Raw genomic sequence first — 25,701 nt, forward strand, 5'->3', positions numbered from 1 at the left:
ACTAGTGGGAAGGACGCGAAGATCTTGCTATACAGAGTAGGACTGGGAGGGGAGAGCGCATAGTTGCAGAGTCGGCGGGTGGGGGGGACCTCACCACCTGTCTCCTCCCTGAGGTCTTAGAACAGGTGCAAGAAATTCCAGGCGAAGGTCCCACAGGTGAGCGTGTGCCTGCGAGAGCCTTCCCCGCTGCGTAGGGAGGGCCCCGCCGGGGAGGGCGGCAGCTCTGGAAGCTGTAGGTGTCCCCAGCAGCGGGAATCTCGGCCCCCCGGCAGAACCTGGGCCTTGCGGGTGACAGCTACGAGCGAACGCGTCAGCCCGGGTGTGCTCTCGCCGGTCCACGGGGGACCAGGGCCTTCTTCGGGTGGGCCCGCCGCCCCTCCCGCAGGCCGCACGCCGCTCCTCCGGGGTCACAGGGCTCAGTCAGGAGCCGGGGAGAGGAGACGCTGGGCGAGCTCTCCCTCCGCACCGTCCTGCGGGTCTCCAGGGCTGGGGGTGTCCCCGAGTCAGCCCCGGCCCCGCCCCCGAGGCCCCGCCCCGCGCCCGCCTCCCCGGCCGCCCCTCGGGCGAAGCCAGCAGCGGACGGCCAGTCGCGGCCATCAGGCTGATCCTCTCCCCGCCCGGCCCGCTCTCGACCCGCGCGCTCCTCTGGGCCATGGAGCCGGCCCCCGACGCCCAGGAGGCGCGCACTGTGCGCGAGGCGCTGGGCCGCTACGAGGCGGCGCTGGAGGGAGCGGTGCGCGCGCTGCACGAGGACATGCAGGGGCTGCAGCGCGGCGTGGAGCGGCGGGTGGCAGAGGCGGTGCGCCTGGCCGGCCCCCTGGCGCGCACGGTGGCCGACCTGCAGCGGGACAACCAGCGGCTGCAGGCGCAGCTCGAGCGCCTGACGCGCCAGGTGGATGCGCTGGGCTTGGCCAGCGGGATGTCCCCGGCGCCCGGCACTCCCTGCACGCCCAGCCCCCCGCCCGCGCCCGGGGTTCCCGACCGCGCGCCCCGCCTGGGCAGCGCACGCTTCGCCAGCCACGCCACCTTCTCGCTGTCCGGCCGCGGCCAGGTGAGCCCGGGGGAGCGCGTGCCCTGGCGCCAGGGAGTGGGGCTCCGAGCCGGGTGCCGTCCCTTCGCCCCGACTGCCTGCGTCCGTCCGCGTCTGCGGGGTTGGGTCCTTTACCGGCCACTCGGACTAGGTGATGGGGTCCTGCCGGCCCTCCGGAGTTGGAGAGGGCGGGGGGAGGACGGCTTAGCCTGTCAGCTGCACCTGTCTTGGTCCCCCTCCCTTTTTTAGAGCCAGACTTTGTTTGCTCAGAGTCCTGTCTCCCTCTCTCCTCTGTCCCATGACACCAAGGGCTTGGGCTCCGAAGTCCGGCCCCTGACTGTTCGGCACTGCCTGGGGCCACGCGGGGCGTGTTGGAATGGACAACACGCCTGCCTGCCCCCCCACCGTCCATTCACGCTCCCGCTCCCCTGCGTTGCCGCTTCACTGAGGCCTGACGGCTCCGGTTATTGATTAACCCAGATTGAGAACTCAGGCCCCTGGATGGGTGGGGAGGGGAGCCGAGGGGGCGCGATCAGCAGCGGTGTTTGGGAACTCTGCATCGCAGGGGGCAAATCCCTTACCCTAAGGCAGAGAAGTGGAAACCGGCCTTGAGCGGTGCTAGATTTCTGGGGTCAGTGACTAGCCAGAGGCCCACACCACGTGGGGATGGGGCGGAGGCCGACGTGGACCAGTCACTACCTTGCGCATGGGCCACCCAGAGCGGTTAGAATGTTTCCATGGTGTGTGCAGTGGCCCTTGGGTGAGATTTTCCATCCTGATCAGATATGCGCTCTGGGATTGGGTTCCCAGGATCTGGGGCTGTGTAGCCTGCACCTGCTCTCTCCTTGGTGCAATCCGTGGGATACTCAGATTTCCTGCTGTGGGCTGGGCTGGACCTCAGGGGGCCTGGAGGAGGGCATCAGTTTGGGTCTTCCCCCTGGAGGTCCCGTCTAGGCTGGGAGATGGTCCTATACCAAGTTTGGGCAGCCAGAGATGTTTTGCTCCAAACACAGCAGTTAGTCCCTTCTCAGTGGATATCCCAGCAAGGCTTTGTGCTGGGGGCCTGGGGCTTGCTGCTACTGGTGCAGATGGGGATGGGGTGGGGGCTATGCACAAAGCCTCAGAAAGGCTGAAAGTACTCACTGGTGAGCGTGCAGCCTCGAGGTATGCGAGTGGAGTGGACAGTGGCAAATGCCAGTGTGCTGGGCAGAGGAGCTGGGCTTTGTCCAGCCTGGAAGAAGTTCTTAAACATGCCCTGGTGACAGAACCCGGGAGTGTCCCAGTGCTCCATGTGAAGTGTCTGGAAATGTGGATACACTTAAGTCTGTCTTATGAACATGACACTCTACATGACCACGGTCTAAAATCACCAGTGTGAGCTCACACGTGCCTCATCAACTGTGTCATCGGTTGTTTTGGGGGTTTTATTTGAACATGCATTTGCTGTTTGTCTGCTCATAGGAGCAGCTGTCCAAATTTTAAAAAATAATAATGTCAGAGTCACATATACATGTAGATGTGTGTGTGTATGTGCATACACACACACATGCACACACAGAGAGGGGATTCTCTCTAGTCGTGATTTTTGTCAATGGAGATTAGCCATTGTTCACTAGCACCAAGCTAGTCCTCTTGGTCAGGGGTTGGAGGGTGAAGGTCGGGACGAGAGTCTTCTTTGTGTCTGGCAAGCCTTCTTAGGGGTGGATGGAAGGTGGAGGGTGGCTGGAGATGGGTAACTTAATTGTGATGGTCCAAGGAGAAAGGAAGGGTCTGAGCTGGGCCATGGCCGTGGTGTGTAGCGGGGCTGCCTTGGACAGGGTTTCGGAGGGGGAATGAGCAGATGGGGTAGTCTCAGAGGGGAGCCCTGACTTGGGGGACTGCTGGCTCACTGATCTGGGCGGACATGCTGGGTTCCACCCAGGTCATGCTGAACGTGAGGGGACTATGGGAACTCCAGGTGAAGCTGTCCTAGAGCAGGTGGATTCATGGATCTGGTGCCCCAGAGAGCGAGCAAGCCTGGAGATTAGGGAGCTCTCTGGGCAGAGGCAAAGAGTCTGAAGGAAATAAAAACCAGACCAGGGAACTGCCAGGGAGTGAGGAGGACCCGAGAGCCCACTCTTAGCAAACCGGAGTGGGAGCCCTCCTGCAAGAAGAGGCTGAGGTCAGCGAGGACACATCAGCCTGTTGGGGAGTGAGGATGGAGACCCAGGCACCCAGGGGCATGAGCAGCAAGGGTAGCTGAGCACTGTGGGTGGAGCATGGCTACAGTCGCCAGTTGGGTCAGAGGCTCTGCACCCCTTGAGCCCTGGCTCCCAGGGTCTGAGGCAGGTGCCGCCGGGCTGACCCCAGAAGCACCAATCCCCATCTCGCTTGCTGTCTTCCATCTCGGAAGCATTGTCACAGCCTCCAGGCCAGTGTCCGGCATTGAGAGGAGGGACTGTGTGGAGCCATCCACATGCTCTACCTCGTGTGCTGTGACCAACACTACGTGATCAAGAGGTTGGTCACACATACGGAGCCAGGGCTCAGGGTGAGACTGGAGTGTGGACCACGGACAGAGAGTCACAGCCGCACGCCAGGCTGCTGGGTGTCTGACCCCTCAGACTTTGTGTCTGTGTAGTGGGGGTCTGGGTGGGGCAGTCTCATCCCATCCACATGAGCCAGGGATGGTTGTACTACCTGGCATTGTAGAGGTTGGAGTCATGCCGTTCCTCTGTAACAAATGATGACATTTAGAGACTCAGTTGCTTTCAAACTGGGGACTGAAGGATTGGAGGTAGATTGTCTCCAGCACATAAATGTGCCCTGAACTCAGTGTGGGAAGGCTTGATCAAGTAATCCTGTCTGGCTGGGAGCAGGGAGCCGGGAGTCAGCTTGGGGCCTGGGGTGGATGGTGGCAGCCTGAGGCCAGGCCCAGGCCCCAGCAGGTTGGGCCAGAGTTGTGGCCTGGAAATGTCATCCTCAGCTGAGCTGGAGCCACTGGGTCCCCGTGCCAGAGGCAGCGGAGGCCCCAGGAACAGCTGCCAGGAGCCCCGTGTCAGAGGCCCGACCATGAAAGAAACCAGACTCGCCTTATCTGCCTTCCTTTCCCAGACACACTGTGCGATAAGAGAGTTAAATGCTTTAGGGAGAAGTTTGAATCAAGTCTTTTCAAACAGTGGCGTGAGTGGAGGAGGGCCGGGTCAGCAGTGTGAATTGTCTCAGGATGGGGCTCTGGTCCTGCGTGGGCCTCGTCCCCATGGATGAGCCCATGCAGGTCAGGCAGCCCCCAGAAGTTCTGAAATAGTCTTCCTTCCCCCACAAAAATATCTAAAAGCTTTTCCAATAAGAAGGTCCCTGAAATCAGACTTAACTCATCACCCTTCCGCCTTTCCCGTAAGTCTCCCAGGCCTGGGCTCCCTCATGGGGGACCTCCCCCTTCTCAAAACAAAGCCCAGGTGGGGACTCTTGGGGGAGGTACCAGGCCAGCTCAACAGGACTTGTCCCCAGCCTCAGGGCTCTCCGGCGATTTCTGCCCTGTCCCAGATTTCTGCCCCAGTCCCAGCGTAGGGAGGCCCCTCCCTGGTTTCCTTCCGCAGGGCCCCGGCAGGCTGTCCCCACCAAAGGACAGCAGTAGCCCACTGGGGGCTCTGCGGGAACAGCTCGTTCCAGCCCAGCCCTTTGGCTGAAGAGCTCTGAGTTCTGTGAAGTTCCCCCGGGGGGTGACCCCAGTCCCCTGACTTTTCCTCACCCTCATTGGCTAAGACAGATCCCGCGGGGCTGGGGCTCATACTGACCCAGGTCCTAGAAGACAAGTTTGCCCTGAGTTGTCCTCTCTGGCCCGTAGAAGGCCAGAGCACTTTGTGGACAGAGCCCTGGATTGGGTTAGGAGACCTGAGTCCCATACTTTGGCTCTGCCACTACCTTTAGCCATGGTGTGGGTTTAGGGGCTCCCCCCACACCCGCCTCCCCTTGGCTTGCTTTCCCCGTCTGTGATGACGGGCTGGAGGGTGGTCTCAGAATAGCCCGTTGTCCCTTGACCTAAGGCACGGGCAGAGCCCTTTCCCCAGGTGAGGGACAGGGGAAGGGCAGGGGAGCTTGGGAGTCTGGGCTCAGCCCCACACCCCAGCCTGCACTAGCCCAGCCCCTTTCCCTCCTCCCTTTGCGGGAGAACTTTTAGCAGGGGATCTAACCAGCAGAGAAATTGCTTCCCGGTCTGGTATAGCGCCTGGTCCCCTGGGGCATCATGGGGGTTGTTGAGGGGGCTGCAACGTGCAGGGACAGGCATCTGTGGAGGACCCCCCCACCCCCATAGAGATACATATTTCCTGGGAAAATAGTTTCACCCTCAGTCTTTCCCCGCCAGGGCCCTGCCTGGACCTGTGGAACCTGTCAGACGAGAGCAGGGTTGGGGGGGGGGGGGCATGGAGACCCCAGAGCCTGGTGACCTTGGGGGCCGGGGTTCCAGTTGGACTGGCTGGTTCTCCTCCCCCTGCCGACATGGTCCCCACAGCCACAGAGTGGCTCTAGGAGCACCCATTCTGCTCTGCGTGCTGGGCGACGCCCCGTGCTTTTCTTGCGTTCCTAAGAACGGGCCTGGGCTCTCCTCCTCCCACTCTTGAATCAAGAGCTGAGGGGTCACTTCCTCTCCAAGCTCTGGGTCCTGTCTGCTCTGAGCTCTCCAGTGACCCCACCCTCCGGATGGTCCCCTCACCTTTCTCAGCCTATAAATGTGGTCTTGCCTCTTCCTTCTGGAAAAATCCCTCAGGCCCCTTCCCCTGGCTCTGCTCAGGGCTAAAGTTACTGTGCTGTCTTCATTTCTCTGGGACCTCTCCCCTAGGCCATCTCCTGTCCCCTGCCCCCCGCCCCCCGCCCCGTGCTTCTGATCATCCATGACCTCTTCTTTTGCTGAACCCAATGGATGCCTGGTTGGATTTTCTCTTCACCTTTTCCTCGACACCCCAGGCTGGCTTTGGACGCACCTGGCTTCTTTTTTTTTTTTTTTTTTTTTTTTTTTTGAGCCAGAGTCTCCCTCTGTTGCCCAGGCTGGAGTGCAGTGGTGCAATCTTGGCTCACTGCAACCTCCATCTCCTGGGTTTAAGTGATTCTCGTGCTTCAGCCTCCCTAGTAGCTGGGACTACAGGCACCCACCACCATGCTCAGCTAATTTTTGTATTTTTAATAGAGATGGGGTTTCACCACGTTGGTCAGGCTGGTCTTGAACTCGTGTCCTCAGGTGATCCACCCGCCTCGGCCTCCCAAAGTGCTGGGATTGTAGGCGTGAGCCGCCGCGCCCGGCCCCGTGGCTGGCTTCTTGATTCCCTTCCTTCCTGGCCTTGGTTTTCTCACCATTCTTCAGGGGCTCCTCCTACCTGTCTGGCTGCTCCTCATCCTCCGCAGATTGCTCTTTTGCTTCCTGAAATGTGGGGGCCTCATCCCAGGGGCCCCAAGCTGCTCGTCCTCTGCTGGGCTTCCAGGAGCCCAATGGATGCCCTGACTCCTGTTTTTCCATGCTCATCCTTCTTTTCTCTTAAACTCCAGACTCAGAAATCCAGCTACCTCCTCAGCTCCCTGATGCTCCAGGTGCCCCAGGCACTAAACATGTCCCAACTGAAACCCTCATTTACCCCCTAAACCTGCCCTGACCCACCAAGCCTGGACCTGGGAAAGGCTTGGCACCCTTCCTCTCCCACGTCCACCCAGTCTCCCGGCCGGATCCCTTTTCCCCCAAAGCTCCGAGTCCTTCTTGCCTGTGGCCCTCCCAGTGCCCCATCTCCCTTCCCCGGGTTCCTGCCCAGGACTAGTGAAGTGTCTTGCCATCTGGTCTCCACTCTCTGGCATCTCCTGAAGGGTGTTCCTGAAACACAGAGCTGGGGACCTTGGGCTCCTTCTTGTCTAAGGCGCCAAGTACCCAGGGCAGGCAGCTTGGGCGGCGTGGCACTTCTCCATCTGCCTGAGTCCTGGACCGGTGTAATCAGGATACCTGTGCTTTTGATGTCTCTCTGCAAAAGCAGACACTAATCGCTCTGCTGGCCATGCCCTCCCTTGCTTATCCACTGGGCTCACTCTGGATGTGGCTCAGGCACCCCTGCCTCTGAGAAGCCCTTCTTGCCCCACTGGGTTGGATGAAGCCTGTGTGAGGCATCCTTATCCTGGCACGGCCCCCTGTGTTCACCAGCCTGGCTCCCCTACCAGACTGATTCCCCCTCGCAGGGTGGCACCTCCCGCATTGGTTGCAAAGGGAGCTGAGCCATCTGGGTCCAGGGATGCATCATTGTTGCCTGGGAACCTGTAGACCAGGAGGCATCTGGGAAAGGCACAGACGACCTCTCAAGCCGCTCATCCTGGGCTCATGGTGGAGCCCCCACCAGCCCCACAGACACTCTCAGCCCTTCACACGCCCTCACTGGGAGGAGGGCAGGACCAAGTTTGAGGACTTCTCCCCTGGCCACACATCCCAGCTGTTTTTTGCTGTATCAGTTTGGGCAGGGCACATGCCCTCTCGGAGTCCTCAGGTCCCATCTGTCAAATGGCTCTGGCAGCACCTACCTAGGAGGACAGTTGCTCTAAGCGGTGTGCCCAGAAAAAGGGCTGGATGTTTGGTAGATGCCACATGGCACTTGCCTAGCCTGCTCCCATTTCTCAAACAGGGAAACTGAGACCCTGAGGGGAACTGATGTGGCCCAGGTCACATGGGTGGGTGGCAGCACAGCCTGGATCCCAGGCTCCCCAGTGGCTCTTGGCCTTGGCTGTCTTGTCTGTCTCTACCTGCCCCACCCACTACTACCGCCCAGCTGGGATGGATGAGTCGCACGGAGCTGGTCAGGGCTTTGCACGCTGCACAGCCGGGTGAATCTTGTGTCCCTGCCTCCCAGGCAAAGGCCTCAGCGTGATCGGGGCTCTGTGGTGCATTGTTGGCCAGAAGGACCTGGTGCCACTGGTTCCTGCTGCCCCAGCATGGGCAGCCAGGCTGGCCTGGCCCAGCTGAGAGGGGCGGGGGGCCAGGCACTCCTGACCCCACTGTTTGGGCCAGCCTGGGGGAAAGGGTGAGGCGGCCTAACGTCATTGGAACCCTGAATCTTGACTTCTGTCCTCGGCTTTCTGGGACTCTGGGAGGAGCCCAGTGCAGACGTTTCCCTCCCAGGGTCTCAGGGGCTCAGCAGTCAGAGTGGGACCATCCCAGCTTTTGCTGTGTGGCTTGGCCCATCATTGGCTTCCTGGGGGCTGTTTTCTCTCCACATGATTGGTGTTTGGCCGGAACAGGGGCGGTCTGGGGGTGGGCAGCTGGCCCCAGCTGATGGGGTCTCGGTGATGTTTGTGTCTCTGTAGAGTTTGGATCATGACGAGGCCAGTGAGTCGGAGATGAGAAAGACCTCAAGCTCGTGCATCATGGAGAATGGGCACCAGCCGGGGGCAGGTAGGGGTAGGGCTGTGGGCAGCGGAGGGGCGGCTGGGTAGGTCTGGGGGTTAAGTAAGGCCCTGGTCAGGTATCTTCTGTGCCAGGCCAGCCCTTGGCCTGAGTTGGGGCGGACTCTATCCTGAACCCCAGCAGGGAGAGAGGCTGCCAGGAGAGCAGTGTCATTCAGTAGAACTCGTGACACACAGAGGGAAGTTGGGAGATCTCAGGAGGTAGCGAGCGCTCCCGTTTCTCCAGGAAAGCAAGTAGGGGCTGAGGAACTTTTCTAAGCACTGAGTAGGGTAGAATAGGGTAGAGAGTGGGCTGATGAGCCAACTAGTATTTATTAAGCCGGCCATGGAAACGAATTTAAGGAATGGAACGGAGGGCCGGAGGCTGGAGAAGGGGTGGAGGGAGTGGAAGGGAGGCCGGGAGGTGGGAGGAGGTCCAGGGGAGGCTGGAGAGTCAGGAGGCCTCGTAGGAGGTGGGAGGAGGGTCCAGGGAGGCTGGAGCAGTCAGGGAGGCCTTCCTGTAGGAGGTGGGAGGAGGGTCCAGGGAGTCTGGAGCAGTCAGGGAGGCCTTCCTGTAGGAGGTGGGAGGAGGGTCCAGGGAGGCTAGAGCCTTTCTGGGAGGTCTCAGAACTCTGTGGCTGCCACGGCTGACCACCCACCCATACTGGTCACATGTTACAGGTCCAGGCGACGGATCCCCCGAGGTTGCCCAAACCTTCTTGGCACCAGATCCCCCCAGGCCTCGCCCTGTGAGCCTCTCCTTGCGGCTGCCCCACCAGCCAGTCACGGCCGTCACCCGAGTCTCTGACAGGTTCTCTGGGGAGACTTCAGCAGCGGCTCTGTCACCTACGTCTGCTGCCACCCTGGGGGGCCTCAACCCAAGCCCCAGCGAGGCCACCACGCCCTGGACTCCCAGTCCTGGCGGTATGAGCAGGAGAACGCGGTCTTGGGGCAGACCTCCCCTTGGGATGGGAGAGGGAAGACCGGGGCTAGGGAAGGGGAGTCGGTGGGCGACTTGGAAAGCGAGGAGCCAAGCCCAGCCCTGCCTCTGCCTGCCATGTCTGCCCCTTCCTTTAGCCCATCCTCCTGGGCTCCTGCCCAGAGAGGCTGTGAAATAGCATTATCCCCTGGTGGGGCAACCATGGCGTTTATTACAGGTGGAGGCCACAGCTGGAAGGTGGCCTCTTGCCCTGCACGTTGGGCACCGTCCCCTCCCTCCCTCCCTCCCTCAAGGCCCCAGGCCTGACTTGGGCCAGTGGCCAGGCCTCCACGGTATGTGCTGGGGGAAGCCGGGTGGGCCTCTATGGGGAGGATTTGGGAGCAGTGTTCGCTGGATACACGGCACGGGCCCTGGGCTCTGTGCTCTCAAGAGCAGGACAGTTGAAAAGACCTCTTTGATGTCGTTGCTGCGTGTGCCCATCCTCCTTTCTCCTCCACTGTCCGCTGGGGCAGGGCCGGCTTAGCCCAGAGGGTTAGCTCATCCTTGCAGTGATGCCGGGTAGACGAGGCAGAGCCGGATCAGAGGAAGGGAGGCTGTGGCGCGCCCTCCCTGGGGCCAGGCTTTGTTACTTCTCTCCCTCTCTCTGTTCCTCAGAGAATAATTCCTCCTTCACACGGTCTGTGTCGAGCTCTGGCTACGGGGCAGTGACAGCAAGCAAACACAGCAACAGGTGCGTCAGGGCCCGTGTTCCCGTGGGGTCGCTGCGCCCAGGTGTCTTCTCTGCTTTGGACACAGGCTGCCCAGGGTCGGCCCTGGGGTTGGCGTCTCCACGGAAGGCTCAGGGCTGGATCTCTGGAGCACTGGGCGGCAGGGTTGGGGGTAAGGTCTGAGCAGGGGGAGTGAGGCAGTGGGCCTCGGTGGAGAGCTTCATTTGGAAAAATATGGCCACAGGCTGGTTTCTTTGTGGACCCTTCAAGTCAGTCAAAAGACTGGAGGAGGGGTCGGGCGCGGTGGCTCACGCCTATAATTCCAGCACTTCGGGAGGCCGAGGCAGGCAGATCACCTGAAGTCAAGAGTTCAAGACCAGCCTGGCCAACACGGCGAAACCCCGTCTCCACTAAAATACAAAAATTAGCCCAGGCGTGGTGGCCTGTAATCCAGCTACTTGGGAGGTTGAGGCAGGAGAATCACTTGAACCCGGGAAGTGGAGGTTGCAGTGAGCCGAGGTAGTGCCTCTGCACTCCAGCCTAGGCAACGGAGTAAGACTCTGTCTCAAAAAAAAAAAAAGAAAAAAAGATTGGAGGAGGCAGGAGGGGGAGGACAGGAGCTTTGTCTTCTATCCCAGCCAGCTGGGGTCCCTCGGAGCCCGGAACTTCCTGCCCACTGGCTGCGGGCAGGGGCAGGTGAGCGGGACCTTCCCTGTAGGGCAGACCTCCCGCCCCAGCCAGCGGGACTGTGATTGGGGGTGGGGGTAGGGTAGCAGGCTTGGCTTTTTTTTTTTTTTCTTTAATAATAAAAGGAGAATTGTGACTTTCTGGCAAACTGTTCTGGAGAAAACAAAGGTGGTCTTTTCTCATGGTGGTGGAGGCCGGAGGCCTGGTCCCTCCGGGGCTGGTTCTGAGCACACCTCCTGCCTGTGGAGGGGGGTCTCCTTGTCCTCCCCAGGCACTGACACCTGCAAAGGGGTGTTTATGTCCAGATCGGGGGCCCAGTGTCGCTTCTGAGTGGAGCCTATTGGCCAGGCCCTCCAGGCAGCGCAATTCGGAAAACCTGCTAAACCAGGTGGGGACCAGAGCAAGGGGGCCTCCTCTCTGAGCACCCATCACGGTCCAGGCTGCCTTGTCCACACAGTGCGATGGAGACCCAGGGGCCTGGTGAGCTAGTGATGCCTGCTGGGCCCAGGTCCCAACTCGGCGATTCTCTCCTCAGCCCACCACTGGTGACACCACCCCAGTCACCAGTGTCCCCGCAGCCGCCAGCCACAACTCAGGTCCATCGGCAGGGGGAGCGTCGCAGGGAGCTGGTGAGGTCACAGACGCTGCCCCGCACCTCGGGGGCGCAGGCCCGGAAGGCATTATTTGAGAAGTGGGAGCAGGAAACAGCGGCTGGCAAGTACGGATGCTCACTCACAGATAGGCCAGGCCCCCGCACTGTGCCCAGACCCAGACAGGGGTGGAGTGGGTGCAGCAGAGCAAGTTTCAGCCCTGTCCTGTTCCCCAGGGCGCTGCTGCCCAAGACAAGATCTCTTGGGCAAGGCACAAAGTTAGGGCTGGACCACAGGGCAGGTTGGGGGGACAGGGGGCCCCAGTTGTTGGGGGAAGACGGCTATGAGGCAGGGAGCCAGGAAGCCCTGGTGAGAGCGCCTCTCTCCTCCTCCATTCCTGAGGCCCCCTGTCCTGTCACTGGTGCCCCCAGGCTGCCCTCACACCCACATTCCCCACGGGTTGTGGGTTCTTTAGTTTCTGGGCATGACCGGGGACTGGGTGGCGACTGGGATTCCTGGCCAGAGCGGGGAGGCCTAGCGTGGGGTTGGTCTTGCCTGAGGACTGAAGGTGATGCCATGGGGCCAAGCGGCCTCCAGCCCGCTACTAGGTCTTGAGAGACCTCGGGTCTTGAGAGATTCTCGGGCTCCAGCCCACCTTTGCATGTTCAGCCAGTCCTCGGGTCAGTGCATGGTATTGATGCCTGCTGTGTGCAGAGTGTGATCCAAGCATGGTATTGATGCCTGCTGTGTGCAGGGTGTGGCCCAAGCATGGTATTGATGCCTGCTGTGTGCAGGGTGTGGCCCAAGCATGGTATTGATGCCTGCTGTGTGCAGGGTGTGGCCCAGGCCTTGTGGGACAATGAAGATAACAGCCAGTCCCTGCTCGACTCTAGTGAGGGAGACCGACCCAGGACGTGTCCCCACTTGCCCCAAACAACCTGGTCTAGGCCATTAGGGACTGTCCTTGAGGCCCAGAAGAGGAAATCATCCCTCCTGGCGAGGAAAGAGCCATCAGGGAAGGAGGCCCCCCCATTAAGAGGGGGGCTCAGAAGGAGGGGTGGGAGGAAGGAACCGGGAACGGTGTTCCAGGCAGAAGGCAGGGGCCTAGGGCCATGTGGGCCAAGGTCTTCTGTCTCAGGATTCCCAAGTGACCCCTGCTTCCTGGGTGGGGAATAAACGGGACCTGGAGGGCTGTAGGGGTGTGGATGGTCCTGCCACATACATCAAAGGAGGCTGTGTCGCTGGTATATGGGGCCGTGCCGTGGACATGGGCACAGCTGAGCCTGTGTGCTGCCAGCATCTCCCCTGGGTGAGCAGAGCAGGTGGGGGCATCCTCTCTGGTGGTGCAGGGATGGCCTTCCCTGCCCCAGACCCGCACGGGGAGATGGCAGCTGGAGGGCACCCGCAGCAGGCCTGCCATCTCTCCGCAGGGGGAAAGGCGAGACCCGGGCCAGGCTGAAGCGGTCGCAGAGCTTTGGTGTGGCCAGCGCCAGCAGCATCAAGCAGATCCTGCTCGAGTGGTGCCGCAGCAAGACGCTGGGCTACCAGGTGAGCCCTGGCTCCCCTCCGGCTGCTGGGAGCCCCAGCCAAAGACCTGACCAAGCATTGCCACTGTCCTTGTTCTCCCGCCTGGGCAGGAACCTGCTGAGGTTGGGGTTAAGGGGTAGGAACCACAGTAATTATGCCTTCCGAGTGGGTGCCTAGCTGCCCGTGGCGTGTGCTGAGAAACTCCAGGAATCCAGTGTCTAGGCCCCTGCACTGACCCCACTCACCCTGTTGCAGCACGTGGACCTGCAGAACTTCTCCTCCAGCTGGAGCGACGGCATGGCCTTCTGCGCCCTGGTACACTCCTTCTTCCCCGACGCCTTCGACTACAACTCCCTGAGCCCCACGCAGCGGCAGAAGAACTTTGAGCTGGCCTTCACCATGGCTGAGTGAGTCCCAGCCCAGTCCCTGAGCCCAGCTTCTTCCCCAGGTGGGGCATGGGGGCGAGTGGGATGTGGGGCCGCTGTCTGCAAAGCTGAAGGACCCTGGGGCCATGTGGTCTGTGTACCTCTTGTGCAGATGGGAAGACTGAGACCTGGAGAGGGATTTTCCCAGAGTCACGCAGCACTCGGTGGAGGGGGACTCTGTTCCTGGGGACCTGCCCTCTTTGCTGGGTGCCCAGCTTCTGAGGCGCACTCTGGGGGACCAGCCACAGAGCAGGCATGAGGGGCAGCGGGACAGGGTCCCCCAGAGCTCTGAATCTGTCCTCTCTGGACTGATGGAGAGATGCCGTTGCTTGCATGAGCCACAGCTGCCAGTTAGCAAGAAACTGGATACGATCTGGGCCACTTACAAGGAGATGTTTGCTCCCAATAAGATTTTCCTTCCCTAAATGGTGTTCTAGCATTTACCGTGAACATGCCTAGCTCCTTAGGTCCCACCCCTAGGGTGAAGACTTGGGGTTGGCTCTGGGGTCAGGAGGCACCTGGAAAGCCAGTCTGGGATTTGGTTTTCGGCCGAGGGCCTCAGGAGAGTTGGCAAAGTCAGGTCTGTCTGCCAGGGCTCCAGCGAGGGACAGGGGCACAGTCAAAAACTAGGCGAGGAGAGTTTAACAAAGGGACTCTTTACAAAGGCGTGGGCAGGAATGAGGTCGTGGGCCAGGCTCCATGCAGCAGCCTCGGGATAACAGCAGTGCAGCGGATACCAGCCCGTGGCCTGGGTCCGGAGGATTGTCTGCTAAGAGCTGCGCTTTGGGCAAATGGTTGCAGTCAGCTCCCTGCGACCTGGCAGGGAGGCAGCTGTGGATAAATGTCCCAACCTCACTCCCCTCCTGCCTCACGCCAGGGCCTCTTGGTGACTGAACCCCATCTGAAGGCAGAGGGCCAGGAGCCATCTCTGTGGTTCTTCCTGGCCCCCAGGGCAGGGAGCTGGGCACAGATGAGTGGTGTCCGGGGCTGCCGGATGCTAAGCTCTCTGAAACGCAGAGAAGTAAGGCTGTCCCCAAAGCCGAGTCTTCTGGAGGGCAAGCTTGTTACTCTTTCCCTGCCTTTGTGCCTTGTGTAGTCAGCCTCTGATGCTGGTCTGCAACTGACTATATTTGTTTCTGGTCTGAGTCCTCAGCGCCCACATTTAAGAGTAGTCCTTGACCAGGCGCAGTGGCTCACGCCTGTAATCCTAGCACTTTGGGAGGCCGCGGTGGGTGGATCGCCTGAGCTCAGGAGTTCGAGACCAGCCTGGCCAACATGGTGAAACCCTGTCTGTACTAAAATACAAAAAATCAGCCAGGCATGGTGGCGGGCACGTGGCGTCCCAGCTACTCAGGAGGCTGAGGCAGGAGAATTGCTAGAACCCAAGAGGTGGAGGTTGCAGTGAGCCGAGATCACGCCGCTGCACTCCAGCCCGGGTGGCAGAGTGAGACTCCTTCTCTAAAAAAAAAAAAAAAGAAAAGAAAAAAAAAGGCCGGGCGCGGTGGCTCAAGCCTGTAATCCCAGCACTTTGGGAGGCCGAGACCGGAGGATCACGAGGTCACAAGATCAAGACCATCCTGGCTAACATGGTGAAACCCCATCTCTACAAAAAAAAATACAAAAAACTAGCCGGGCGAGGCGGCGGGCGCCTGTAGTCCCAGCTACTCCGGAGGCTGAGGCAGGAGAATGGTGTAAACCTGGGAGGCAGAGCTTGCAGTGAGCTGAGATCCGGCCACTGCACTCCAGCCTGGGCGACAGAGCGAGACTCCGTCTCAAAAAAAAAAAAGTAGTCTTCACGGGCTTGTTGGGTTGAAGGAGCCTCACCCCAGGCCTCACCTGCCTTCCTCACTCCTTTCCCGGACCAACCACCAACCAACTGGCCCCGGCCCCAGCCCCAGCCCCAGCCCCGGCCCACCACCCCGGCCCCTGGGCCTGGCCAGGGAAGGAACCAGAGCCCGCGGGTCTTGTGTATTGTAAGTCTTGCTTTGAGCTGAGACAGCCGCCCCTCTCTGGGGCAGCAGCTCTCACTGTGACGGCTGGATCGACACTGGCTCTGAGCTCCTCAGCCTGAGTTTTTGGAATATCGGGATCAGCCCTGTTATGTTGCCTTGGGTGACGCACTTGGACTCAGCCCCCTGGGGTCACGAGAGCTCCTTGTATACTTTAAAAGCCTTTCTGTCTTGGCTGCTTGGGGTTAGCTGTCATCCTAATTGCAGAAACAGCCCTGGACGCGCGTGTTGTGCAACTGGATCCAGACGATGGTGAGGTGGAGCCAAGGGGAATGGGTGGTGCAGGCAGCGGGCAGCTCCTGAGGATGGGGTCCAGCTGCCGAAGCCCAGACGTGGCAACTGTCAATCAAACTGTCAGAGGACACAGGGTCGCGGTATCGGGGTGGATACCCCAGCACCCACGCCAGCGGCGAGGTCACCCCAGCACCCACCCCAGCGGCGAGGTCACCCAGCACCCACCCCATTGGCGAGGTCACACTGTCTTGCAGGGTTCTTCGTTGTCTAAGTCCAGTGGTGTCTGCTTATGCCCTGGTCACCTTGGTCACCCTCCGCCCTGGACCAGACTAGGCTGTAGCAGAGAGAGGGACGCCCCAGGCCATGGGGTGGTGGCCCCGTGCCCCGGCCTGCAGGGAACACAGCTCCCCTTGGCAGCCAGAGCCAGAGGGATTCCAGGCTGTGCTTCCCCAGCACGAGGTTTGAGTTCAGGGAGCCTCTAGACTTCAACCAGATGTTTCTTCTATTCCAGCTCGGTGGGGTGAGGGGGAGGCAGCGGCAGAGGCTGGTCCAGGTTTTGCCTCCTGCCTTCCTGGAGCACACAGCAGGGTAAAACCATGGGCCCCGCCTCCCGGCGGCCTGAGCCTGCTCCGACTGTGGAGGGGGCAGGGAGGATGGGTCTGATGAAGCCGCTGAGATGAGTTATTGCTTTTCTGCTGACTCGAGGGGGTGGGGAGGGGCGTCCACCACAGGCCTGCCGTGCGGGGGCCGGGGGGCAGTTTGCTCAGAGCCTGGGAAGAGGCCTCCCCTCATGACTCATCCATAAGATTATCTCCCAGGTACTAGGGGGAGAGGGCTGGGAAGACTGGCTCACCTGCCTGGGGCCTCTGGGGAGGACAACAGCTTGGATCACCTCCTTTCTTGGACAATAGGCTGGTTAGAAGAGCTGGCGAGAAAGCGCAGGGACACCTGTCTGAGGATACTGGCTGTCAGTGTCCTCACCGATATCCCTGATGATTGCGGCAAAGGCTGTCAGTTTTGCGATATTCCTGAGGTTGGCGGCAAAGGCTGAGCAGACACGCGTGCTACTGAAAGCCACCCAGGGTCGTGCAGGCAGCAGGACCACAGGGCAGCCTGGGGGCAGGTAGGGTGGGATGAGAGGAGCCTGGGGTCTGACAAAGACAACTTCTGGAAGGGAAAGGAGGACACAGGTCCCCAAACCACGGGTTCACCTTGCATGAGGAATGAAACATTTCCATGAGCAAGTGCCTTAAAGGCACAAGGATGCACCAGGGACCTTTGGAGTAAAAGTGGTGTGTGCTGCCCTCCCCCAACCCCCACCTGATAATTTATGGTCCCAGAGATTCCCGGTGGCCTAATCTGTGTGAGTGATGCGGTGTTGACAGCACAGTGAGCTTCCCTTGCCTGACAGGTGTTCAGGGTCTGGAACGAGGGAGGACCAGCCCCTTTTATGGAAGGGGCTGAGTCGGGCGGGCGCCTGACCCTTCTGTACCCGTCCTCTCCACCTCTGCAGAGGCCGAGTGCAGGACGTGCAGCCCCAGGCTTCCCGCTTGCCCTGCGGGGAATGTGTCCTGCTCTCGGGTTACGGGTTACGCTGGAGCAGAAGGGGCTTCCAGGCTATTTGTAGTGCCCATGTGTTTCTGTCTAAAACCAGATAGGAGGTAGTAGTCCCAGTCCTGGCATCCCAGTCTGCATTTAGAGCAGGCTTAAAAAAATAAAAATAACCCGCAAACCCCTCCTCCATCTCCCTTACAGGCCAGCCCTTGTGGTAGTTGAAGCTCACAATAGACAGGAGTAGGAGAAAACCCTTTCAGCCTTTTCCTCACTCCACTGATGTGAGGCGCAAGCAAAGCCCCTTTGAAAATGGTAGTCGGGATTGGCCGGGCACAGCGGCGCATGCCTGTGTTCCAATCCCAGCACTTTGGGAGGCCAAGGTAGGTGGATTCCTCGAGCTTAGGAGTTTGAGACCAGCTTGGGCAACGTGGCAAGACCTCACCTTTATAGAAAATACAAAAAAAAAAAAATAGCTGGGTGTGGTGGTGCGCACCTGTGGTCCCAGCTACTTGGGAGGCTGAAGTGGGAGGATCGCTTGAGCCCAGAAGGCAGAGATTGCAGTGAGCCCAGATGGTGCCACTGCACTCCAGCCTGGGCAACAGAGTGAGACCTCATTTCAAAAAAAAAAAAAAAATGTAGTCAGCCCATGTTAACTCTGGTTCTTGCTATGGAATGGCATTTAAAGTGATTTGTACTTTCTCCTTTGAACTTTGTTTGATTGATTGATTGACACAGGGTCACCCTTTGTCTCCCAGGCTGGAATACAGTGGTGCAATCACAGCTCACTGTGGCCTCAGACTCCCAAACTCAAGTGATCCTCCTGCCTCAGCCTCCCAAGTAGCTGGGATTACAGGCCCGGCTAATTTTTTTTTATTTCTAGTAGAGACGGAGTTTCACCATGTTGGTCAGGCTGGTCTCAAACTCCTGACCTCAGGTGATCCACCCACCTTAGCCTCCCAAAGTGCTGGGATTATAGGCATGAGCCACTGCGCCCAGCTAATTTTTGTATTTTTAGTGGAGACTGGGTTTTGCCATTCTGCCCAGGCTGGTCACGAACTCGTGACCTCAGGTGATCCGTGGAAGGCAGGTGCTCTTGAGGGTCTGGTATGAACTGTGCCTCAAAGACAGAGAATGCTCTCTGCCTATGGGAGGGGGAATTTGGAGCTCCCCAGGAAAAGAAGTGGGTGAAGAGCAAAGGTAGCAGGTGGAGAAGAAAAGAGGGAGCCAGGAGATGGTGGTTGCGTGCTGCATATTGTGACCCCTCCCTGCTCCCCTAGGAACTCCTACACTCTTATGTTCTCAACTTAGAAATAACAACAGTGGGGAACAGATGGATCATGGCCCAGTGCCCTGGTTGCCTGCTGGGGAAGCCAGTGATCTGGACAGTGGAGGATGACACAGGGCATGGCATCCGCTCCCATCTTGACTGTCACCCTGGACTTGAAGACTTGCCACCAGGACAGGGGCCAGGGGTCATTATCAGAGGGTAAATGCAGCCTCTAGAATGAAGAGGGGGTCAGCTTGCTGTCTTCTGCCGGGGGTGGACCACACCTCAGCAATTCTGAGGCCTCCTGTGAAGTGGGTTAGAGAGCGGCAAGACCTGGTTCAGAGGGGTGGGTCCTAGGTATCCTCTGTGGGGACAGTTAAGGAACCAGAGCTATTTAGTTCAGAGAAAGAGACATGGAAGGATGGTTTTCTTCTGGCATATGAAGAGTTCTTTCATGGAGGAAAAAATTAGACTGAGAATAAATAGCCTTGTGGGGTCAGTAGGTAGAAAGTACAGACAGGCACAAATAGCATAAGAAATGTCAAAAGAACTTTCTCGTGGTCAGAGCATCTGCAGAGGGTTCTGAGCTGTCCTTGGAGGAAATTGGGTCCCCTTTCCCTGGACCCTGAGATGAACAAGCTGAGGCAGGGCCTTTATAGAGGTGATTGGTGCTTCTGACAGGGGTGTTTAGATGGGCGGAGGTCCTAGAGTCCTCATGCTGTCCCTGCTTCACATGTGGCACCACTGAGGCCACCCCTGTCAGTGCTGATAACCTGGGCATGTGCAGAGCCTGTTCCCACACACCTGGGATCCTCCAAGTAGCAGGTGTGGGAGTGGAGGTGCCCCAGCTGTGTGGGAGGTGGAAAGGAGGGCACCAGATGTGAAATGATGGCTCAGGAAGGTGAACTCAGGTTCCCAGCCTCTCTGAACTCAGATCTTTTCTTTTTTCTTTTCTTTTCTTTTTTCTTTTCTCTTCTCTTCTCTTTTTCTTTTCTCTCTTCTCTTTTTCTTTTCTCTCTTCTCTCTTTTCTTTTCTTTTCTTTTCTTTTCTTGAGATGGAGTCTTGCTCTGTCACCCAGGCTGGAGTGCAGTGGCATGATCTTGGCTCAGTGCAATCTCTGCTTCCCGGGTTCAAGTGATTCTCCTGCCTCAGCCTCCCAAGTAGCTGGGATTACAGGCATGTGCCACCACGCCCAGCTAATTTTTGTATTTTTAGTAGAGACGAGGTTTCACCATGTTGGCCAGGCTGGTCTCCAACTCCTGACCTCAAATGATCTGCCCACCTCAGCCTCTTAAAATGGTGGGATTACAGGCGTGAGCCACCGCGCCCGGCCTGAACTCAGATTTTCAATCCTTAATCGTCGACAAAGCACCTTTACATGCCTGCTCGTATCAGAGGGCCGACTTCCCTGACATCGAGCCCTGCCCTGGCCTGTCCCAGGGAGAAAGGGTGCCCGCTCGTTGGGCCAAACCCACTCATCACCCCACAAAGCCTGTTGGATTCACTTACAGGCCACCCGCTACAACCCCAAGCAGGAGGTGGGGAGGGGATCCAGGACAGACGTCTCCATTTCGCCTTGACATTTGGTTTCTGATGGGAGGCCTGGCGTCCAGCCAGCACAGCAGAGCAGGGTCTGCGGGTAATGTTACAGTCTTTGTCTCTGGAGCACACAGCCGCGTGAGTCCTGGTAGAAAGTGCTGAGTGCGTCGTGCCAAACTGGGATGGGTCAGAGGAGTCTCACTCACTGGGGTCTCCCCTCTGGCTGGGCTCTCTGGGGAACAAGATGCATAAAGATACATTGTGGAATCACAGCCTCACAACAGGCCCACTGGGAGGGACAGCAGAGGTAGTATTCTGATTTTCTTTTTCTTTTCTTTTTTTTTTCTTGAGACGGAGTCTGTCTCTGTCACCAGGCTGGAGTGCAGTAGCACGATCTCGGCTCACTGAAACCTCCACCTCCTGAGTTCAAGTGATTCTCCAGCCTCAGTCTTCCAAGTAGCTGGGATTTCAGACGTACATCACCACACCTGGCTAATTTTGTATTTTTAGTAGAGACAGGGTTTCGTCGTGTTGGTTAGGCTGGTTTGGAACTCCTGGCCTCAGGTGATCCACCCACCTCGGCCTCCCAAAGTGCTGGGATTACAGGCGTGAGCCACCGTGCCCGGTCAGTATTCCGATTTTCTGCTAAGGAAGTGGGCACAGAACGGTGAAGCAATTGGAGGAGTCAGGGTTTGAACTCAACTATTTCAATTTCACATTCAGGCCTCTTCTCTGTGATCCACCCTGCTTCTTAAAGCGAGGCATGATCCTCAAAATGGCAATAAGAATAATCTCTGACTTTTTTGTTTGTTTTGGTTTGGGTTTTCTTGAGACAGGGTCTGGCTCTGTCACCCAGGCTGGAGTGCAGTGGTGCAATCTGGGCTCACTGCAGCCTCCACCTCTTGGCCTCAAGCGATCCTCTCACCTCAGTCTCGAGTAGCTGGGACTACAGGTGCACACCACCATGCCTGGCTAATTTTTAAAATTTTTTATAGAGACAGGGTTTTGCTGTGTTGTCCAGGCTGGTCTCAAACTCCTGGGCTCAAGTGATCCTCCTGCCTCGGTCTTCCAAAGTGCTGGGATGACAGGCATGAGCCACTTTGCCCTGCCTAATCTGTAACGTTTATTAGCTCTTTCGACATGTCCTTTGCTGTTCCACCTGATTGGCATGGGTTTATAATTTTCATACCACTCTTTCAAGGTGGATATAATTCACAGATGGAGAAACTGAGGCCTGGATAAATGAAGTGTATTGCCCACAGATAAATAGCTCGGAAGAGATGGAGCTGGGATTTGAACCCTGACAGCCATGTGCTTATTGGTGGAAAAAAAACACACAAAAGACTGGGGACACCCTGAACTACAAAAGTACACACAGCTGCTGAAAGAAGGGCACTGACCATCGGGCCAAGTGCAATCGTTTTTGCCTTTTTGGTTCTGCCTAATAATGTCAGGCCGGCTCCATCTGGTGCCCAGGCGCCCCAGGCCTGCTGTGAGCAGAGTCAGAGGAGGCAGGGGGCGCAGGGCTGGGCATTCCAGAGGCTGGCTGTTGTTATTTCAGGACTCGGTGCTGAGATGCGCAGGGCGATGTGTCTTGACTGTTGATGTTCCTCCTCCCATGTCCACGAGGCCTTCAGCCTCCCTCTGAGCCCCAGTGAAAGGCCATGTGTACACACGAGTCTAAACCAGTGAGCCAGAAGTTAAACCAGTATTTCCCAGGGCAGGAGGCAGAGGGCCCTGGGGGACTGGGGGTGGGGCGGCAATTATTTGAAGCAATCTTTTTTTTTTTTTTTTTTTTGAGACGGAGCGTCGTTCTGTCTCCCAGGCTGGAGTGCAATGGTGTGATCTTGGCTCACTGCAACCTCCGCCTCCCGGGTTCAAGCGATTCTCCTACCTCAGCCTCCTGAGTAGCTGGGACCATAGGCGCCCGCCACCACACCTGGCTAATTTTTTGTATTTTTAGTAGAGACAGGGTTTCAATATGTTGGCCAGATGGCCTCAATATCTTGACCTTGTGATCCGCCCTCCTTGGTCTCCCAAAGTGCTGGGATTACCGGCGTGATAAGCAATCTTTTAAACTGCCAGATATGACTCATTAGTAGACTGTAAAATCAATTTAGTGATTCATGACCAGCATTTTTTTTTTTTTTTTTTTTTTTTTTGAGATGAAGTCTCACTCGCTCTTGTCCCCCAGGCTGGAGTGCAATGAGGCAATCTTGGCTCACTGCAACCTCCGCCTCCTGGGTTCAAGCGATTCTCCTGCCTCAGCCTCCCGAGTAGCTGGGATTACAGGTGCCTGCCACCATGCCCGGCTAATTTTTGTATTTTTAATAGAGACGGGGTTTCACCATATTGGCCAGGCTGGTCTCGAACTCCTGACCTCAGGTGATCTGCCCGCCTCGGCCTCCCAGCGTGCTGGGATTACAGGCATGAGCCACCACGTCTGGCCGTGACCAGCATTTTAAAGAGGTAGGGTTGGGGAGGGGCAGGGGAGAGAATAAACATGAAATATCACTGAGAAAATACAGGTAGTGGTAAAGAAGTATTTCTGTGAAACTTTATTTCCACATACATGTAAGCATGTGCTGAATCATGATGAAAATATCTTCCTTACTATGGGTCACAGTAAAAAAAAAAAAAGTCTAAAAGCACTTTTAGGAGGTAAATGTTTGGTAAATTTATTTTTTGCTTTATTAGTTTTACATTTATTTTAATAACTCAGCGTTACATATACTATTGATATTTACTTTTTTTTTTTTTTTGAGACAGAGTTTCACTCCATCGCCCAGGCTGCAGTGCAATGGTGCGATACCTTCACCTCTTGGGTCCACGCAATTTTCCTGTCTCAGCGTCCTGGGACTACAGGCGCTCGCCACCACGCCCAGTTAATTTTTGTATTTTTAGTAGAGATGGAGTTTCACCATATTGATTAGGCTAGTCTCGAACTCCTGACCTCAGGTGACCCGCCCGCCTTGACCTCTTAAAGTGCTGGGATTACAGGTGTGAGCCACCATATCCAGCCTACTTTTTTTAAAAAAAAACTTAAATATAGTTTCACTTCAAATTTAAATACAATATGCCAGGTACTGTGGGTCGCCTGTGCCTGTAATCCCAGCTACTGAGGAGGCTGAGGTGGGAAGATCGCTTGAGGCAGGCATTCAAGACCAGTCTGGGTAACATAGTGACACCCCATCTCTACAAAACTATTTTTAAAAAACTAGCTGGGCCGGGCGTGGTAGCTCACGCCTGTAATCCCAGCACTTTGGGAGGCCGAGGCAGGTGGATCACCTGAGATCACGAGTTCAAGACCAGCCTGGCCAACATGGTAAAACCTTGTCTCTACTAAAAATACAAAACAAAATTAGCCAGGCGTGGTGGCGGACACCTGTAATCCCAGCTACTTGGGAGGCTGAGGCAGGAGAATCACTCGAACCCGGGAGGCAGAGGTTGCAGTGAGCCAAGATTGTGCCACTGCACTACAGCCTGGGCAACAAGAGCGAACCTATGTCTCAAAAACAAAAAACAAAAAACAAAAAACTAGCTGGGCATGGTAGTGTGTGCCTGGAATCACAGCTACTTGGGAAGACAAGGCGTGAGGATCACTTGGGCCCAGGAGATCAAGGCTGCAGTGAGTTAAGATCGTGCCACTGTACTTATGCCTGGGCAATAGAGCAAGCCCCGGTCTCTAAAAAAAAAAACCCAAATTAAATAAAGTAAGTGTATTTAAAGGAAACTATGAATTGTACAGGTGGCTCACAAATCTGGGAGTTTGGGAAACACTGCATTGGAGTCAGTGATTCCAAGGGTTCTGCCAGGGTTATCTGAATTCCCCGCTGGTGGGTCCTTGGGAATCTCTGGCTGCAGGCTGAGAGGCTGAGCTCTGTTCCCAGGATGGAGATCCTGGCCCTGTCACGGCTGTGGGGCTGGCTGATGGCTGGGACCGCCGTTCTGACGGGGCTTGTGTGTTTCAGGAATCTGGCCAACTGTGAACGCCTCATCGAAGTGGAGGACATGATGGTGATGGGCCGCAAGCCGGACCCCATGTGCGTCTTCACCTACGTCCAGTCGCTGTACAACCACCTACGTCGCTTTGAGTAAAGCCCCTGAGCCTGGAGTGCCAAAGAGCAGCCCCAGGAAGAGGCCGGGGGTCCGCTTGCGAATCCCCAGCCAGGATGCCCCCAGGAGCCTTGCCGTTTGGTGTGAGCGCGCTGTTTGTTCTGTGGCGTGTGACCGCACTCCCCTTCGAGCCCAGCTGTGTTACTGATTAAAAGTACTGCTGAGCTGTGGTCCGACAGCGCTGATCACAGCCAAGGGTTCGGAGGAAAAGGAAAAATTATGAGAGAGAGAGAGAGAGAGAGACATTGGTGCTAAGTAATGATCTTCCTAAAGAAATGCTTGCGTTTATAGATTCCAGAATGCTAACGTACGATTTTCCCTCTGGTGAATTTGATACATCGGCTTTACAGGGTTACAGTGATTGCCAAGTGTTTTTTTATCAAAATACCCAGAGTTTTTTACTTCCTCACGCGATTGTAGGTTCCTCTCCTCCCTCCCTCTGGGTCACTGCCAGGAAACAGACCGCTTAATCAGCAGCTTGACAAAGAAGACCGCAAGTCTTGGGAAGAAACAGTTTAGTCACTCCCAAGTCCTGGGCAACAGATGACCTTCAAGTCACCTCTGCTCTCCGGGGAGATGGGAAGGCTCTCGCCTTGGTCCCAAAGCGCTGCTGTTCTTCCCAGGAGGCCCCACAAGTGTTTGGCTAAGCACAGGCTCTCGGGACTTTAACACTTTTGGGGAAGGATAGGCCCTTTGTGCTGAGACAGAGTTTTTATTACATCTTTTTTAGGGGATTTGCTGCAGATATTTATAAAAAGCAACTCCCTCTGTACCAGTGACCCATTTGTACATAAAAAAGATGTGTTGACCTTTGCTTGGGGTTTGTTATTTCTGTTTGGGAGATGGGAGTTCTGTGAATAAGAGACTTCGCACACCTTCCAAGTGAATATCCACTAAATTCCCACCCCTGTTCCTGCACTTAAATCACTGGCCTAGAAAGTTGAAGATGGCATTTGCTGTCACCTCTGAGCGTGCCTGTCTCCCGTCTCCATGCTGTGGAAGGAGCGTCAACAGAAAGTTCCCCTTGAGATCCGTCCTCTGGATGTAGACTGCAGTGTTTGCGATAAACAGTGGCCCAAGACAGCAGGGTTTGGGGTGGTCCCGCACTTGGAGGAAGCCCATCAAGGAACGTTGGTTTATTTTCACAGCTGTTTGGTGGTAGGATTTGCATCGAAAAATCTTGAGATTCTATAGAGCTCCAGCCATTAGCTTATTCTTATTCTCAGCCAAGAATCGTTGTATAATTGGGTTGGATTTTAGCCAGGCACTTCTAAACCTTCCCTATAAGGAGCGAATCTGTGTCTTCATCCCATGCAGCGGGCTCTCCACACCAGTGCCTGTGTGTCTTTGTGGGGTCCCATGTGTCCCTTGGGTGGTATATCGGGGGTGGGCAGGAGATCCCTGGGGGTGTCAGGAGGAACATGGCAGAGCCTGCAGGTGGGTGAGCAGTATTCTCTGTGGATTGGTTGGTCCAGGCTGCGGTCTTGCCCTCTCTCTGGGATTCTCCCACGCTGGAAACCATTCCCTTGCTAGCTCTCTCGTCTCTTGTAGGCTTGGGGAGGAGAGCCCTATTATTAGCAGAGACACATACCTGAAGCTTAGGGTTTCAAACCTGAAGCCAATCTGGGAGCACAAGCGCTCTGTGAAAAGCATGCCTATATGTTACTGAGTCCTCACACACGTTACATA

At 56.9% G+C, this 25,701-nt stretch overlaps 1 protein-coding gene across 2 annotated transcripts; it reads left to right on the plus strand.

Moving 5' to 3' along the window:
• On the plus strand, positions 1–24,826 carry SMTNL2 (smoothelin like 2). Of its 2 annotated transcripts, none has more exons than XM_031657290.1 (8): positions 1–156; positions 8,339–8,426; positions 9,098–9,340; positions 10,011–10,086; positions 11,286–11,468; positions 12,771–12,888; positions 13,123–13,274; positions 23,868–24,826. In XM_031657290.1, the coding sequence occupies exons 2-8, from the start codon at positions 8,372–8,374 to the stop codon at positions 23,992–23,994; spliced, it is 954 nt and encodes a 317-aa protein (XP_031513150.1). In that variant the 5' UTR covers positions 1–156; positions 8,339–8,371; the 3' UTR covers positions 23,995–24,826. The 2 variants fall into 2 exon arrangements, with proteins under 2 accessions (XP_031513150.1, XP_031513149.1); XM_031657289.1 differs by lacking the exon at positions 1–156 and adding an exon at positions 591–1,051.
• The last annotated feature ends 875 nt before the right edge of the window (positions 24,827–25,701 follow it).

Source organism: Papio anubis, chromosome 17 (assembly GCF_008728515.1).
Source record: "Papio anubis isolate 15944 chromosome 17, Panubis1.0, whole genome shotgun sequence".
Classification (NCBI taxonomy): domain Eukaryota; kingdom Metazoa; phylum Chordata; class Mammalia; order Primates; family Cercopithecidae; genus Papio; species Papio anubis.

Excerpts from the sequence above, each read along its gene's own strand:
- SMTNL2 (XM_031657289.1), top strand. The coding sequence starts at position 653 with ATGGAGCCGGCCCCCGACGCCCAGGAGGCGCGCACTGTGCGCGAGGCG. Across the intron at positions 10,087-11,285 it reads GCAAGCAAACACAGCAACAG|CCCACCACTGGTGACACCAC; the intron begins GTGCGTCAGGGC and ends TTCTCTCCTCAG. Across the intron at positions 12,889-13,122 it reads GCAAGACGCTGGGCTACCAG|CACGTGGACCTGCAGAACTT; the intron begins GTGAGCCCTGGC and ends ACCCTGTTGCAG.